General features: G+C 32.7%; 1 protein-coding gene across 4 annotated transcripts in view; it reads left to right on the forward strand.

Moving 5' to 3' along the window:
* PNPLA8 (patatin like domain 8, phospholipase A2) overlaps window positions 1-17,676 on the forward strand; it is a 41,339-nt gene extending 23,663 nt beyond the window's left edge. For 3 of the 4 annotated variants that reach the window (XM_039848911.1, XM_039848908.1, XM_039848910.1), the window contains exons 7-10: window positions 2,359-2,416; window positions 4,481-4,675; window positions 13,217-13,412; window positions 16,630-17,676. In XM_039848911.1, coding sequence (XP_039704845.1) covers window positions 2,359-2,416; window positions 4,481-4,675; window positions 13,217-13,412; window positions 16,630-16,904 — 724 coding nt within the window. In that variant the 3' untranslated portion in view covers window positions 16,905-17,676. The remainder of the gene's footprint in view (window positions 1-2,358; window positions 2,417-4,480; window positions 4,676-13,216; window positions 13,413-16,629) is intronic. The other variant, XM_039848909.1, reaches the window with a different exon arrangement.
* Window positions 17,677-18,559: the final 883 nt, after the last annotated feature.

Raw genomic sequence — 18,559 nt, forward strand, 5'->3', positions numbered from 1 at the left:
TATCATATTTAAATTTTTACCTACTTTGAGTCTATATCCAAGTCTTTGTTTTTTCTATTGATTTTTAAAATTTTTGTCCAAATTCTTTGCATAATGTTGTTATAGTGATATAGCAAGTCTTTTCTCCTTACTCTTCTTTTTCAAGAATCTGTGCACTGTTTTCATTTAATCTCCAAAGTGAATCTTAGGTTACCTATTACATTTAAAAAATTCCACTGATATTTTGATTCAAATGTAGCAGTTTTTTTGTAGAATAATGGTATCTTTCCGATTGATCAGTCTTACCATTCATTAATGTATGTTGCTTATTTTGGGGTTTTCTTTTCTGTCTGTTAAAATATAATTTGTATCAGTTCTCATAAAATAGTACTGATTAAGATTTTTTAATGAAAATTTGAAAATTTACTGTAAAATCAGTCTCTTTACTATGAAATGTTATTTTCCTTTAGTTATTCATCAGAGTATCTTCAGGTATTTACATACTCCTTGAAAGGCTTCTTTATTTTTAATCACACTATTGATAAACTTTCTAATAGTGGTCAGTTGTTTTTTCTTTTCCCTATTTTTTCACTCAGCCTTTGCTACCAAAAACAAAAACAAAAACAAAAACCAAAAAACACTCCAGAACTGAGTGGTTTAAAACAATAATTTAGTCTCATGATTCTGTGGTTGGCTGGGTGTTTCTTCCGTTTTTGTCTAAACTCATCACAGGGCTGCTGGCAGCTGGCAGCTCAGCTGAGATGGCTAGGACAGCTGGTCTCTCTTTTCACATGGTCACTCTTTTCCTGGACTTCATCCCATCATGGTGGTCTCAGAGTTCCAAGAGGGCATGTCCCGGTCCATAAGTACTTATCAAGCCTCAGTTTAAGGCATGTTTGCTGATGTCTCATTGACCAAAGTCATTCAAACCCAGCATCTGTGTAGGAAGGGACGATATACAAGGATATGGATATCAGAAAGTGGTGTTCATTGGGAGCCATTATTGTTATAATCTACCACACCTACTCTCTGGCCTTTTTTGTCTTGTTGCATTTTTTTTTCTTATTATTTATTGAGAACATTTTTATGGTTTCTTTTTCTGTGATGATGATTTTATGTTATTTTAAAGACATTGTTTTTAATTGTAGCATCAGTAGAATCTGAGAATGTAGAAAATTTTTTCATAATTTGACATTTCTCTGAAATAAGCAATTACTGTTTCTGCTTTGTCTTTGAATTTATATTCATAACTTAATTCCCTATAGCATTTTGGCTCTGTTCATAAAATGAAGATTTAAATAAAAAGTAAATATGAACTTTGCTTAAAGTGTGAAAGCAGCATGCACCTAGGATTCCTGTCTTTTATGAAAATATAAAGTGAAAGACCCATAGAAGAATAAAATTGCATTGATTTTTATGCAGAAGAAACATATAGATAAGGTTGAGAAAGACAAAGATCTTATCTGTTTTAGAGAGCATTTTTTACACTGATATTTTTTAGAGATTGTAAAGGGTAGGATCGCTATCTAATTTGTAAATATTAACCTTATGTGAATTTACTAACATTCTAGTTGAGAAACATGAGTATTGTTTGAAAAACATGTCATTAGGAAAATGTTTTTTCTTACTGAGGCAGGTTGGTAAAAAAACAAACAAATATAGTCTTTATATTTGATACAGGGGGAAAACATAATTTTTAAATCTGGAGAAAAATCCACATTGAAATAAATTTCCTTACAATGGAATCGTAAAAATTGTTGCTCAAGGACAATTTCTATAATGTTGCGGTAATTCAAGTACTAACTCAGATGATTTAAAAAACATTTTGGGAAATGATGTTGGCTTTGTATTGCTAAAACAAGTCTAAAGTATAAATCTCCTGATCCAGTTTTTAGAGTACTCTGTAACTAGCCTAACCATACTTCTTAACACAGCTCTTTTATCCTGTCAGGAAGATCCTGAAAAGCAACAGATTTATTCTGCCTCTGCGCCTTTACCCTGTATATGTCTTGGCTTTCAATGTATTGTCTTGCCATCTTTTGGTGTCCTTCTCAAGCTATACCTTTATATATCTTTCTCAGATACTCAAACTGTATTACTTGTCCCCCATCAGAACTATAGATACTTGTAGTTTGAATTAGAGATTAATAGATAACTGTATATTTTTTTCGTGTACACTCATTGGACTGTAAGCCTCCTAGAGGATAGATTCTTATACTTCTTTTTTGACCCTCATAGTGCTTTAATAAACCCATGGGCAAACTAATTGCTATGTTTATGCTAAGAGTTATGCGTTATGCTAATTGCTAAGTGTTATGTTTTCTGATGTTAGGAGATAAAATTATTTTGATATAATTTATTTCTTTGCTTTTAATAAAGGGATAAAATGGGATCTTCACTAATGATTGAAACAGCAAGAAACCCTACATGTCCTAAGGTAAGTATGGAGTCTCTTAAATATAACACCTAGTTGGAATTTAAAGTCAGGTGAAAGCACTTATTCTGAAGGCCCTTTATTAAAGGAAAAATTTCTTAGGAATCTCTTTTAATAGATTATATTGATTCCTTATTTATTGGGTCATCCTGTGAAGATATAGGATGTGATCATTAGACTTTTTCTATATCCAGTAAAAGTAAATACAACAAAAGTTTAAGAACATGAAAGACTGGAACTAAAGATAAGGAAGAATTATTTTATCATAAGGGTTAATCAAATCTAGTAATTTAAGGAAAATTGTGGCATTTCCTCCCCTAGGTTTTTTTAAAGAAATTTTATATGCCTTTATATATATATATATATATTAATATACAAATGGAATCCCAATTTTAAAGACGTTACTAGGATTTATGTCAGTTTGGCTTCCCTTTTTTATTTTGTTTGACACATAATGATCTGAGTGTTGCTTCAATTCTGTGTTCTTTGATAATACTTGTTATTTGATTGAAGAGTAGGATTTATGCACCATAGATGCAAAAATGAATAGATATAGCTTCTATTTGTTCTTGGATAATAATCATGAAAAATCAAATACAGCTCCCTGAATTGCTCTTTCACTATCTTATTCATATTTTCATTCATTGTTTAGATATTAATTATGTGTCCAATGTGCCAGCACTATGCTAGGCACTTTGGATACATTAGTGAGTAAATGCAGACATGGAATTTATAGTCCAGTAGGGTAAAATAGGCATTAATCAAATAATCACACAAATAAAATATAGTTTCCCTGAAATAAGTTCTGTGGAACACGAAAACAGTACTCTGAACACATATATTCACAGGGACATAAGGGAAGACTATTCTAAGGAAATGAGGTTTGAGACAGTGTGAATTTTCCTGGCAAAGGGAATGGCATGTGTAGGAGGAGTTCTGGAGAAATGCAGGATCTGGAAGAGTTCTTGAAGACTAGAGCATTAGGATCCAAAGACAGCATGTGAAATGAGGCTGGAGTGGGTAGGTGGATCAAAGCAAGCGGAGTTTTAGAGGCCATGATACTGAGATACACAGCTCTTTTGGAGAGGACCCTGGAATGCACTCCACACTTCTTGTTTGTTCTCCTGTATCAGGATTTCTTGTTTGTTTTGTTTTTAAATTATGGGAGTTGCCAGCTTTAAATAATACAGTGAGCGTGGTAGAGCTTTACCTGCCTCAAAAAGTAATTCACTTATAATAAATGGAACCTCCACCCATATGTTTCTTAATTCAGCCTGTGTACCAATTAATAGAAAGACCCTCTGGATTATTGTGTATGGCCAGCTCCTATACACAGTGGGATCAGTCATAGGAACTTGGGAGATGGCTTTTGATTTATAAAATAGCAAAGCAAACAGGCCCCTGGCCGGGCTTGGCAAGGGACCCTAATAACTTTGGCCCCATTTTAACCTTTCAGCTTCTTAAGTTTATATTTCAAATCATTAATAAATACAGCACATTTTACATAAATCCAGCTGACGCAGATAAAATCTGTCACCCAGGGTGATCAACATTAGTTTTTTTAGTAAAATAAAATTACCCAGCTGCCAGTTATTAACTATGATTAGAAAGCCTTGAGAGTTTCTGTAGTCTTTGTTATCGAAGTCATTGCTTTCAAAGAAGATAGAAACAAAGACTAATTGGTAAATTACATTAGGAAAGTAGTATATTTAAGTAATTTTTATTCATTGCTACTATTGCTATATCAATTACTATATAAAGGTCTGCAAATTTATGCCCTCTTGAACATCTTTTCAAATACCTATAAAATCATGTAGTCAAAAATATCCTTTATTATTCTTGTCAATACATTTCTCAAAATTATCTCAATCTTTGTATCTATTTCCCCATAAAAAAAAATTCTTTAAAAAGATTGGGTTTCTTTGGCTTAACATTAGTTATGTTATACATTCATCTTAATGGGTAGTGTTGTAGGTTGTTTATTCATACTACTAAATAATATTTAACTTTTACAAATCCCAAATACTGCTGCTTACAGTGGGTATTGTTTACTTTTTAATTCACTAGGTAGCTGCAGTAAGTACCATTGTAAACAGAGGGATAACACCAAAAGCTTTTGTGTTCAGAAACTATGGTCATTTTCCTGGAGTCAACTCTCACTATTTGGGTGGCTGTCAGTACAAAATGTGGCAAGCCATTAGAGCCTCATCTGCTGCTCCAGGCTACTTTGCAGAGTATGCGCTAGGGAATGATCTTCATCAGGTAAGCTGACTGGCCTATCTTTTAAAACTTTATGTGATTAAAAAGAATTAGCACTTATTAAAGTCACTGAATTAAATCACTGAACTTACAGAGGAGAGGGATCAACCACTCTTCTTCATGTCTCCATGTGATGGAAGATGTGCAGTACAAGATATTTTTATTTGTTTTTCTTAAATTAATATGCATTCTGGCTGGAGAGCATATTTTAGGAACGATTTTTTTTGTATTTAATATAATATGATTCATAGCCAATTATAATTTTATTGATGGAAAAATGAAGTAGTATGTATGATGGCTTTCCAAATGTGATAAAAATTAAAAATGAAGCAGTCCCTGAAAATGCAGAACACAATCTGTTTGATAGTTCGGTGATCATATTTTGAAGGAGAGAATATAATAAGATAATAGTAAACATTTACTAAGTTAGCAATGTGTCGGACACTTATGTAGTCCTTTGCATGCATTAACTCATTCAATCATCACTGCTTATGAGGTAGATAGAGTTATTTCCACTTCACAAATGATAAGTTAGAATCTTAAGAAACATTAAGTACTGGGCTAGAGTCATAGCCGTTAAGTGACAGAGTTAGAATGCTTTCTATAATTATACTGTCTTAACACTTATGGCTAAATGATATATAAAGTTAAATATTATTTCTGGTAATTTATTCTTTTTCTATTATATAGATGACTTATTATAAATCTTTTCTGTAAAGTTTTTCCCATTATTTATGGAAATCTTAACTTATACTAAGTGGTAAAAAAAGTCAATAAAGCTTTTGAGCTGATACTTTCTATATATATATAAGCTTAACTTTTTATATGATATTCCACTTAAAATTAGTCTCGTTTGATGGAGTCAGTCAGTAGCCTTAACTTTCCTCTCTAGTCACTGAAGTATGTGTGCTGTCTTTATTTATTTGGTATTCATGTTGAAGAAGAAAATAATTTAACAATGATTTTCAGGTGTTATTCAAAAGCTCACACATGGATCTTTTGTATAAACTGTATACTAACTATATAACTTTAATTTACATGTGTCAATGTTATAATATATTTTTATCAATTTTATTTTTCCTATATATTTATATAGTAGCTTAAATATATTTTAAAATGCTATGGTCAGCTCTCCCATGATCTTTCTATCTCTCTAGAAGTAATATCATAATCTTTGTAATTAGATTAAAATAGGATTCCTTTCCTCTTTGGAGTCAATTTAGACTATTTCTTTGTCAAATCAGTCATTGTTGAATTATGTAAGATACTTCCCTTTCTCACCTTTCTCTTTCTTCCACCCCCTCAGGACAGAAAGTACTAGTTGTAGTTTCTTTCTAACATTTTATTTTACTATGTTGCTTGTTGTTTCTAACAATTATTTCTTCACATTCTTATAGTATTCTCACCATGTCATATATGGAGAAGTAACTTAGTGTATTCAAAATATAATAGTTAAGTTTTATAACATTACTTTAAGATGGTTATCATGCTGCAAAATTGCATTTATGCCAAATATTAGTGAAAGTTTCAAATGATAAAGTATTGCATTTCAGGACCATATATTCCTAAACTTCAAAAGAAGTTATCTCATTTGCTTTTTATTCTTTATCTAAGAAGTAGTTGTAAAGTTTAATTCAGTCCTGTGGCACCAGAGCCCTGCCAAAGTGAATCCTGATCAGTAGGGTCAGCCTTTCACCAGCTAATCCTCACAACCAGTCAGCCCAAGGGTCAGTCCCTCCCATTGTGTGCAAACAGCAACTAAAGCTCAACTACATTAGGAGGGCAAACCTTGAGCACCTCATTCAGGTGACCAGGGAAGACAGTGCCACTGGGCCCCACAAGACACTTACTACATAACGCCATTCTACTCAGCCCGGGAGATTTAGGAGCCCTACTTAATACATAGAAACAAACACAGATAGGCAGCCAAAATGGGAAAACAAAGAAACATGTCCCAAATAAAAGAACAGAACAAAGCTCCAGAAAAAAACTGAACAAAGTAGAGACAAGCAATCTAACAAATTCAGAGTTTAAAACACTGGTTATAAGGATGCTCAATGAACTTAGGGGAAGAGTAGATGAACTCAAAACTTTAATAAAGAGAAACCATAGAAACGGAGGTGGAAAACATAAAAGGGAACCAGTCAGAAATGAAATGTACAATATTGAGATGAAGAGTACATTAGAGGGAATCAACAGATTAGATGAAGTGGAGGATCTAATCAGTGATTTAGAGGATGGAGTAGTGGAAGATACCCTATCAGAACAGCAGCAAGAAAAAGGAATCCAAAAAAAATGAGGATAGTTTAAGTGGCCTCTGAGACAACATCAAGGGCAACAGATTCACATTATAGGGGTGCCAGAAGGAGAAGAGAGAGAGTAAGGAATTAAAAACCTATTTCAAGAAATAATGACTGAAAATGTCCCTGATAATGGTGAAGGAAATAGACACACAAGCCCAGGAAACACAGACCCAAACAAGACTGTTAGTCAGTTTCTCAACAGAAACTTTGCAGGCCAGACGGTCTTGGTACAAAATTTTCAAAGTGATGGAAAGCCAAGACCCGTAACCAAGATTACCCAGAAAAGCTTTCATTTAGAATTGAAAGATCGATAAAAAACTTCCCAGACACGAAAAAGCTAAAGTTCATCACTACCAAGCCAGTATTATAGGAAATGTTAGAGGAACTTCTTTAAGAAGAAAAAAAATATATTAAAAATATATGAATAGAGTGGCTATAACTACATATTTATCAAATACTTCAAAGGAAAAGAAATTAAAAATGCTCCCATCAAAAGATAGGGTGGCTGAGTGGATAAAGAAATAAGACTCTTATATGCTGCCTAAAAGAGACTCACTTCAGATTAAAAGATACACACAGTAAAAGTAAAGGGATGGAAAAATTTATTTCATGATGGACCAAGAGGGTATTGGCTGAGTGGAGTAAGTCAGAGAAAGATAAATGCCATATGATTTCATGTACATGTAGAATCTAAAGAACAAAATAAAGAAACAACAACAACAACAACAGCAAACAGAAAGAAACTCAAAAAGAACATTCTGAGGCTTACCAGATGGGAAGGATGTTGAGGGAGTAGGTGAAAAAGAGGAAAGGGTTTAAGAAGTACAAAATGATAAAAAAATTTAAAAATATGTACAGGGTTAAAAAATAGTATAGAAGATGTGATTCATTCTGCCAGAATTGGCTTTACAAAGACATTTTCATCTGAGTTGATCTATAAGAAATGAATAGTTGATTAGGATAGAAACCAGTCAGGGAAGGGAAAAAGGGGAGCGGCTATAATGGTTACAGAGTTTCTGATTGGAAATAGTGGCGATGGCTGTAAAACATTCTGAATGTCACTGAATTATAACCTTAAGAATGGTTTAAAAGATTAATTTTGTTATATTTTATGTCATATTTATTTTACCATAATAAACAATCTTTATAAAAAAAGATGCTAAGATGAGATGATTAGGGGACATTCACATTGTCCAGTGGTTATTTTTCTGATAGGTGCTCTGATTTATGATTTGAAATGATTAAACAATGAAAATAATTAAAAGCACCTAAAATTTGGCTATTAAGTATATGCACATGTACTGCAGTTAAAACACAATCCTGTGTGTACCTCTAAGAGATAAGTAGCAAATTGTTTAATCAATTCATTTTCAAGTCTATTTTACCTCAATACCTAGCAATGTGCCTAGCAAATACCAAGTACATAATATGAAAATAAATGTGAATGTGACTACCTAAGTGAATAGAAAGGCCACAGGAAATACCATAGATATAATATATGCCTAATGAGTTACTACTGATAGAAAAGGCATTTGACAAGAGTAGGCTAACTATAAACAGAGCTTAAGGGGTGATATGTCTCACCACTAGAGTAGAGTAAGTATGAGAATCTAAACTTGCACTTCTTTATGGAAAGCAGGTAAAGTTTAAGGAACAGAAATTTACTTTGAAACATGGCTATTGAAACTTGGAAATATGGCAACTTTTTGATTTGGGATTAATTTTACTATTATCAATTATTACTAAGCCTTTTTTGTCCCTTCTTTCCTCCACCTTTTGTTTTCTCTGATCCTTCTTTATAGGCGTTTATAATAATGAAGATGATTTCATCTAAAATACCCAAATGATTAGAAGTTACACAGAGTATAACTATAGAATTTAAAATAAAAATAGTTTAATAAAAGAGATAATTTATTATCGGATGGGTATCATTCTATTAATTGAAAACAATTGTAAGGATTAAATTAAAATTTATACTTGAGAAAGACTAGGAAATAATTACTAGTTTTAAGAATCCAAGTAGATTTGTACAAAGTTAAACAGTACAAATACTTAGCCAATTTATGACTTTCAACAGATATATAAAGGTAGCTAAATTTAAAAATAGTTTCTTCCATCTGGTGAATGGATAAAAAAAAACAAACGATATATCAAATAATGAACAATAAAAAGGAATGAATTACTGACATGTACAGAGACATGGATTGATCTCAGAATCATTATTCTAGGTGAAAGAAACCAGACTCAAAAAACTGTACTGTGTGATTCTATTTATTTTGATTCAAGAGCTAATGTGTGACCATGGAGAGTAGATGTAAGAATAGTTTTTGTAGATAAGAATATTGAGGAACTGAGAGTCCAAGGTGCTGTAAAGATGTTAAGTCACATGGGGTAATATAAAGAATTTCTACTCCTTTCTACACGGAGTAGAAAGGAAGTCTGTGAGCCAAGTGCTGATTAATTTGTTGAATGAGGAGGAGTGATTGGAGGTTGATACGTGACAACAGTGATAAGGAAATGTTGGCATAGCTGAATAGCAGAGCCTTTAAAGGAAATTAATTTTCCTAGTAGATTTGGAACTAATAATAGTCTAGAAGGAACACTAAAGAACAACTTTAAGACACCGCTCCCTCTTAACCACTAAAGTATAAGCTATGAAAGAATCAACAACTATCTGGGAAATGATATCAGGGAAGAGCCATACTTCTGTTAAGTCAAAGAGGAAAAAAAGCACTTTCAGAGGAAGGTGAAATTTTGTTGGGAGTTTTCACTTTGGAACAGTTCCACAGAGCACAATGAAAGAGTTTAGGATGTGGGAGAGGAGTGGAGGACTGTGTCCAGTGGCAAGGAAGTTCAGAGAATTGAATGCCATTATAGCAATAAAGGTACAGTGTAATTTAGAATGATGTGAATTTAGCTTCTACTGGTTCTTTAAGAAAAGTGGACCTAGTGGTTCTAAAAACTTGTCCCACTCTTTATGGTTATCATTTCCAGCTAATTCAGTCTCAGTTCATTTGCTTCAAACTCAACAAACACGAAGATAGCAGTCTCCAAAACTATAGTCACTACATGATTTTCGACCTGTTATAGAATAAATGGACATTTAAATTTTTAATGAATGAACTGAAACAGTCTACTTGGTATCAGAGAAGGCTTACTTCTTACAATGTTAACTAATACTTTGATAAGTTGAGTTTAGGATTCTGATCTTTTGTGTATATTCTCTGCCATGCTACTTTGAGTTTAGGAGTCATTTAACTATATTACTATAGCATTTAACTATATTACTAAGATTTACACTGAAAATTAAGTGTTTTGAGTCCATAAAAAAGGTAAGTATAATGCTAGCATGTATGCTGCTATTTACTCATTGTGCCCTTGGTACAAAATTCCTTCTTCTTGAGCCTACACAAGGGAGAGAGGCTTCACTATTCTTAAGACACTTACTGCCAGTCAGGTGGCAAATTAGGTGAACCCAGCCCTCACCCCCACCTTTTTTTTTTTTTTTTTTCTCCTGTCTGAGACCTGAGGCCATTCACAGGCCAGCTTTCTGTAATCTTTAGGTTTCAGAGACAATCTCAACTTATGTATATTTCAGCCACAAAGGGACATTTATGAAAAGAGCCCAGGATGTGAAATATGATGGGCCTATGAATAAATGTGCCCCTCTTGACAAGAGATGTCTTTTAAAAAGACAGCCTTTTCTCATGAAAGTCACAAATATGAAAACATAAGACACATTCTTTTGAAGAGTCCAATAATTAGAGTGTAGTAATTAGAGTGTAGTGGCAACTCAGGGGAGGGGTAGAAATTGGATTGAAAGTGGCAGCAAAAACCCAACCTAAAATGGAGAATAGAACAAGTAATGAAAATGTGACAAAAATAGCTTTTCTGAGTATCTACACAGCTCTTTGTATCCTTGTTATTCCAAAGGTATAAAGCTACATATTTGGGTTGAATGACTTATGCCATGATAAAGGACCATTAACCCCAGATTGGCTATTCCATAATGAAAGAGCCAATTAACTTTCCCCTTAAAATGTGATTTGCGTTTTGAAACATTTCCATATTGCTGCCTTCCAATGTAATTTCAGTGACCCAATCAGAGTGGCATTTGGGATTCATGTTTTTGAGAAAGTTGTTTTGGTAATGTTTAAAATAAAAAGCTATCATTATCTATTATTTGTAATAAATGCTACCCCCCCACCCCCATGTAACTGAACGTAAATTCACAAAAAGGTGAGAAGTGTTTCTCCTTCACATTCCATGAGAAATGTTAGTTAACAATTGTATGTACTTCATTTGTAGGGCAAAATCCTGCTTAATGTTTTTAATGAGGCCTTCAAGCCAGAGAACACTGATATTGACAGTGGTGGAGGTGTGGGGTAGATTATTTTCCATAAGAAAAGGAAACCACTTGGGAGAAGTTTCTTTGATGTTTTGATTCACTAATTTTGTAAAAAAAAGACAGGCATATTATTACCTCACTAGAGATTGGGTTGCTGCATATTCTTTTCACCTTTATCAGAAACCTGTAGATTATTCAAAAGGAAGCTGTCATCAAAAATCTTTTAAAGTTCTAGGGCCAGTACTAAAATAAGTTGCCATTGAGCCCATTTGAAATTGTATGTGTATCCATACTCAACACCATACCTAATCGTAAAATTTTTGAATTGTAATGGACTTTAGAAATTACGTAGTCAAACTTTATTTTAAAAGTCACCATGTCTTAACCAAATAAGTAGAACTGAGATTAGAATTATAAGTATCAGTAGTCCTAATCTGTGTTATTCCCCCACAATCCTAAATCCTCAGAAAAAATGTAAATACCATTTTTTTTTTAAAAAGTATATGGCTTATTCCAGAAAGTTTTATTTTTAAAAAAATATATAAATATACACACACACTCTGCTCTAAAGAAAACTCCACTATGCAAAGCAGTTTATTTGTCAAAGATCCTGGATTGCCATAATTTTACTGTACTAGTACATTGAAAAATAATTTTGAAAAAATACGTCTTTTGTAAGAAAAAAATATTTAGTTTATTACATATCTTTGCCTAAGAATGTTTGAATTACTATAATAATGCTACCTTCATTTGAAATACATACTGCATTATTGTTTGACAATTTAAAGTTGTATTTCTCTTTCTATCATTGTGGAAGACATTATTTAAAAATTCTTTTTTAATGTATTAGTATAGAATTCAGCAATATCTTCCAGTAGAAGTGGATTGTTTCCTACTCAATATGTTAGGATTATTTCAGGTTCTTGCTAGAATAAATGATTCTTTGACTATATTTCCATGGTCCAAGTGGGGATTAGTTGAGCGCAACATGAGAAAAGGCATGAAGACAAGAGAATGTAGCTTATTTAGAAAAGTGCAAATAATTCATGAATGGCTAGACTGTAGGGTAAGAAGATGATCGATTCTGTATAAATTCAAAATGCAAAATCTATAATTAATAGATAAAAATTACAGGGAGAGAGATTTGGGTTTATTAGAAGGGATAATTTTCTAACAGTTTATAGCTTTTCAAAATTGAATGGATTAATACCAAGTGAGATTTATCCCAGGAATGTGAGACTGGTTATATACTTTTATTCTACTATATTTTTATAGTACTCTATCAGCATTTTAGCTTTCTTTTCTTTGAATGCCTCAAAATAATATGCTTAGAAATAAAGTTTGCCTACTTTATTTAGGTTACATCTGTATTATAATGAATGTGATGCTTTGAAATTGTACTGTTAATACAATTTCAACTTAAATTAGTTGAATTAATTTGATTATATTTGACTTTTGAAAGACCTAGTTATAATTGTTTGGTAGAACCACAATTCTTTTGTTAGGTTTTATATAGAATCTGTATTAACCACTAAACAAGGATAATAGCTTTAAAAAGTAATTCAATTCATTACAACAGTATTGAACAAAATATGCAAAGCAGTCCAAGAAGTTCAAAGAACCTCTATAATAGGAAAGGAAAGCTTAATAAAGCTGGCGAGGCCAGGGAGTTTGTAAATGCTTTTTTTTTTTTTTTTTTTTACATATATAGTATAAAATAAATTCAAAGGAACCTTTTGTTTTTAAATAATCTGTTGAATTTGTTATGCATTTCAGCTTTCCCTGTGAGTAAATTTCAAACTGTTTAAAATATAATTTTTGTTTTCATGTTTATAAAATAGAATTTCACTTTTAAGGGTTCAGTATTACATTTTCTTCACTTATGTTTTGCAGGATGGAGGTTTGGTTCTGAATAACCCTTCAGCATTAGCAATGCATGAGTGTAAATGTCTTTGGCCAGATGTCCCATTAGAGTGCATCGTATCCCTAGGCACTGGACGTTATGAGAGTGATGTGAGAAACACCATGACATACACAAGCTTGAGAACCAAACTGTCTAATGTTATCAGCAGTGCTACAGATACAGAAGGTTAGTTGTTTTCTACCTTGGAGTACTTCAACCCCTAGAACTCAGCTTTTGGTAGAATATGCTGATCCTAACTGTAAAAGAGTATATTATGTCTGTATTTTAGGCTTAGGAACCACATGAGAGCAAGTCTTCTGTCGTTCTCATTTTTCCTCACCCATTTCTTCTAAGAAACCCTAGAATAGAGACTGTTCTTTATCCGGGAGCTAGTGCTGCCTTTGCCTACTTACAGTTGGAGAAGTATCCAAAGCTGGATTAGCAGAAAGGCTTGGTTGGAGACTCTTAAGCCACTTAAGAAACAGAAAAGACAAGAAGTCAGCTTGATTCAAATATACACATAACAGTGAACGAATTAAAAGTACTTAGGAATTAGATTATTTAGTAATGTGGAGGCAAACTGGGAATAGCATAAGTCCTTCCTTTCATTCTTACTGCCCCTAAAATCTCATGTTCATATAAAGGCTGAAATTATTCTTTTAAAATATAAATCATGTCTCTTACCCTGCTCAAAACACTTTAGGCTTCCCATCACACCTAGAACTAAACCCCAAAATCTCATCACTGCCATTGATCTCCCCTTTCAAAATATATCCTCTCTATAAAGTGTGTCCAACTACACTTTAATTCTTGCTGTGCCTCAAACTTGCTGAGAAGTCTGCCTCAGGGCCCTGCACTTGCTATACTCTCTCTCTGTAAGGCTTTTCCCAGATATATACCTGATTCACTCCCTTATTTCAATCAAGTCTCTGCTCAGATGTCACTTCCCATTGAGACCTTTCTTGACCACTTTCCAACCACCTCATTATCTCACTCTAACTCCTTATCCTGCTTTTTTTTCCCCCTCTTAGAGCATTTATCTCATTATGGATATATATTACATATTTGCTTGTTTAACTGCTTGTTATCTTCCTGTCCTATAAGAATGTAAGGTAGGAACTTACTAAGTTGACTACGTTGACTTCAATGCCTTGCACATAGAAGGCAGGCCGTGAGGATTTGTTGAATTTCTAGTTTTTGGCCTTGAGATCTAGATCTCCTTATTTTACTATTTTATTTGAATCTTATTTTTCTATAATATATTATTAGCTAAGTTATTAGTCTACGTGAGAATCTTAAACTCCCCGCTAAGGACTTTTATCTATTTATTACATAATAACCCAAGAGAAGCTGTTATCCTGGATTTTTCACTATGTGAAATTTTGTTGTCAAATCAATAAAATATTCTTACTCTAAGCACTCTACTGAGAAAAAGATAGCTTTAATCATCCAGTTTCTTAATACTTATACATATACCTTGTGCAAACCCTGTGATGGGCTCTTTTGAAATTTTCAAGAAACTTGAAATGCTTTCTTCATGTACTTATACTGTAGTTAATGAAAAATTTATGTGGATATGCAAAGGAGCTAGAATAGCCAAAACAATTTTGAAAAAGAACAAAGTTGTTGGACTTACACTCTCTGATTTCAAAACTATAAAACTACAGCAAGTAAAGGACTATATTATTTACATAAAGATAGAAAACATATAGATCAGTAGTACGTAATAGAAAGTACAGAAATTGATCTCTACAAGCTCAAAAGATTTTTGATAAAGGTAACTCAGTGAGGAAAGGATAGTCTTTTCAACAAATGGTACTGGGACTATTAGGTAACTATAGTCAAAACATTAAACTTTGTATGCCAACTATAACTAAAAAATAAAACAAATATTAATAAAATGAAACTTGATGCTTCATACCATATACAAAAGTGAACTTGGAAATGGATCATAGACCTAAATTTAAGATCTAAAACTGTAAAACTCCTAGAAGAATACCCTGGAGAAAATCTTAATGGCTTTGGGCTAGGTAGAGCTTTCTTTAGATAAGACACAAAAAGCATGAACCAAAAAGAAAGAAATAGATCAATTAGACTTAAGTTCAAATTTTACCCTTCAAAAGACACTTTTAATATCATGAAAAGACAAGCTACAGATTGAAATAAAGCATTAGTAAAACATTTATCTGATCCATTCTCTATCTGATCCAAAATATATAGTGAATTCTTATGTTATATGTAAAGGATATGTAAGAGAGAAAACACAAAATTCAGTGAAAAAAATGGCAAAATATTTGAACTGATACTCCATTAAAGGAAGTGTATAGATGACTAATAAGCACATGAAAGACTTCTCAATGTCATTAGAGAAATGAAAATTAAAACCACACATCCTCTAGAATGGGTAAAATTAAGACTAACAGTTCTAAGTTCTGGCAAAGATGTGGAGCAGTGGGAATTCTGATATATTAAATGATTAGAATGCAAAATGATAAAGCCATTTGGAAAACAAGAACTGTATTGCACTTCTTAAAAAGATAAACATACTTCTACCATATGACCTAGCAATTTCATCCCCAGGTATTAACCCAAGTGAAATGGAATCATATGTCCACAAAAAGATGTGTGTGTAAATATTTATAGGATTATATTTATAGGATTATTTCTAATAGCTAAAAACAAAAGAACCAAAACCAGAACTAGAGAGAACAAATTGTGCTATATTGTATAATGGATTACTACTCAGCAAAAAAATAAAATAAAATAAAAAAAAACTGAGTGTCAGTTCATACATGCTTACTTAGATGAATTTCAGAAGCATTTTGCTAAGTAAAAGAAGTTAGACATAGAAGGGCTCTATCCTTATGGTTCTGATTCTGTTTATGTGAAAATCTAGAAAAGGCAAAGAGTAAGGGAGGGATCAACTATAAAGAAGCATGAAGGAACTTTTTGAGATGTCGGAAGTATTTTGTCATGATTGTTTTGGAGGTTACATAAGTGTATACATTTGTCAAAACTTGTCAAATTATACACTTAAAATTGGTGCATTTTTATGTATGTAAATTATGCCTCAATAAAGATGATCCCAAAAAATTAAAAACAAAAATGGAAGGTTGGAAAGGTATTTCAGCAGTGGTTAATAGTATAACCAAAAACATAGAACAAAATATTAAAGCAAGTATCCTAATTTAGCAGAATTATATGTGGTATTCTGGGAAATGCATTTTATTGTATAGTTATATTTATTATTTATAGATTCCTTACTTTCTAATTAGCTGGAGTGATGAAATAAAATAGGCTTTGTAATTTTCCCTAAAAGAAGATAATTTTAAATAAAGAAAATTAGATCATTGCAGAATAACTCAGTTTTCTTATCCACCCTATCCTCTCTTTGTTTTAACAGAAGTCCATATAATGCTTGATGGTCTGTTACCTCCTGACACCTATTTTAGATTCAATCCTGTAATGTGTGAAAACATACCTCTAGATGAAAGTCGAAATGAAAAACTGGATCAGCTGCAGTTGGAAGGTTTGCAGTACATAGAAAGAAATGAAGAAAAAATGAAAAAACTTGCAGAAATATTAAGTCAAGAAAAAACGACTCTGCAGAAAATTAATGATTGGATAAAACTAAAAACTGACATGTATGAAGGTCTTCCATTCTTTTCAAAATTGTGATGAGTCCATGTATATAGTCTCGTAAATGAAGGCCTATCAGAAGATCCACCGAATTCAGTAAGGAACTATAAGGTTCAGCATGAATTACCTTAAAAATACTTATAAATTCTGGGGAATCCTGGAAAAGATTGGACCAGCTCACACAGCACAGAGGGTATGTTTGGTTACAGAATTCAAAAGGGAATTAGGTTTCTGTGATGTTAATAATTAACTATGCTGTAGGAATCTTATTGTATTAGTTAGTTTTAGTAGGTATTGGTGTTATATTGTTTGATGTTTGAAAATGTATTAATATATGTGCTAAACAAGAACTGAAAAATATCATACTTGGTGTTTTTGCTTAATCTCACCATAATCATGTTGAATTTTTTGATCATTGATTTTCTTTCATATGGAAAAGCTAATTTCTTCTTAAATTTACATCACATATTTTCACGAGCTACATTCTGCAATCCAAATATTGCCTTTTACTGTAATATTTAAACAGGTGCAGAAAAATGGAATTTTCTCTATCAAAGGACTTTTAAATTTTAAATGTGAAAGAACCAGAGACAGTTTTCTATTCAGACTTTATTTCAACATTGTTTTGGTTCCAAAAGATAGGTGAAGTTCCAATCAATCATTTTTTCCCACTGAAATTTCAAGATAATGCTGTATGTTAACTTTTCCAGCTCTAGCTTATCATTCACTGTTATTATATTAATTACTTGAATTTAGTGAGAAAATATCTCTATCATTAACAAAAATAAACTGTTGAAATCTATTGTTGAAAGGCTAATGTTATTTTAAAATTATTTATCGTTCATAATATAGCTCCCCATCACTTTGTAGCATTTGAATATACCCTGTCAACAGTATGCTTTAAAAAAATTAGGTGTGTCTTACTCCTTTAATTATGTGAATTTCACAGAGGTTAATAACATACAATTCAAATCATCGTTTATGCTAGCCAAATTAATCTTTGTTGTGTTTTCTATCTGCCTTGTAAATCCTTACATCATGTTTACATTTGTCAAGAAAAATGAAAAAAAAAAGTGCCCTTTGCTTTCTACATATAAACTAAAGCTAACTCCTTTTGCCTGGATTGTCATATTGCTTCTCTGCAACGTAGATTCATAGAGGCAATGAGGTGTGTGTAACTGGGACAAAAAGGGTGCATCTAAGCCAAAGAAGAGATGTGTGCAGGTTTTGCTGCAAGGAAAGTAGAGAGTTGCAAGTCCCTGAGACAGGAAAGCTGTTGCTGTCAACAACTTGGCTCTCCGTGGTCTCCAGAGTACAGATTATGTAAGGGAAAAACCAGTCATCATGGTAATTAAGAAAGTTGGGGTCGTGGGTGCTACTGTTTGGAGGATTGGAGGGGGATGAGGTAATTGATCATTGTGTCCTGTTCTGGAATCAGTCATGGTACCATCCAGTCTGGTCCAGTGGCCGGTAGAGTTGTTCTGCCTTGATGGGCCTGGGGCTGAAACACATCTAAAGCCAAGCTGTTATCCTTAGTCTAAGGGAAACTTGTTGTCAGTATAGACCTGAGGCTCAGTTTATCTTATGCCCTAAAGCTTAATTTAATGATTAAAGGAGCAGACATCCAAAGGTGAAAAAATAAGGGTGGAAAAAAACAAATGAGTCACAATGCCGTTGTCTAAGCAAACCAGCTT

This window comes from Pteropus medius, unplaced genomic scaffold (assembly GCF_902729225.1).
Source record: "Pteropus medius unplaced genomic scaffold, Ma_sr-lr_union100, whole genome shotgun sequence".
NCBI classification, from domain to species: Eukaryota; Metazoa; Chordata; class Mammalia; order Chiroptera; family Pteropodidae; genus Pteropus; species Pteropus medius.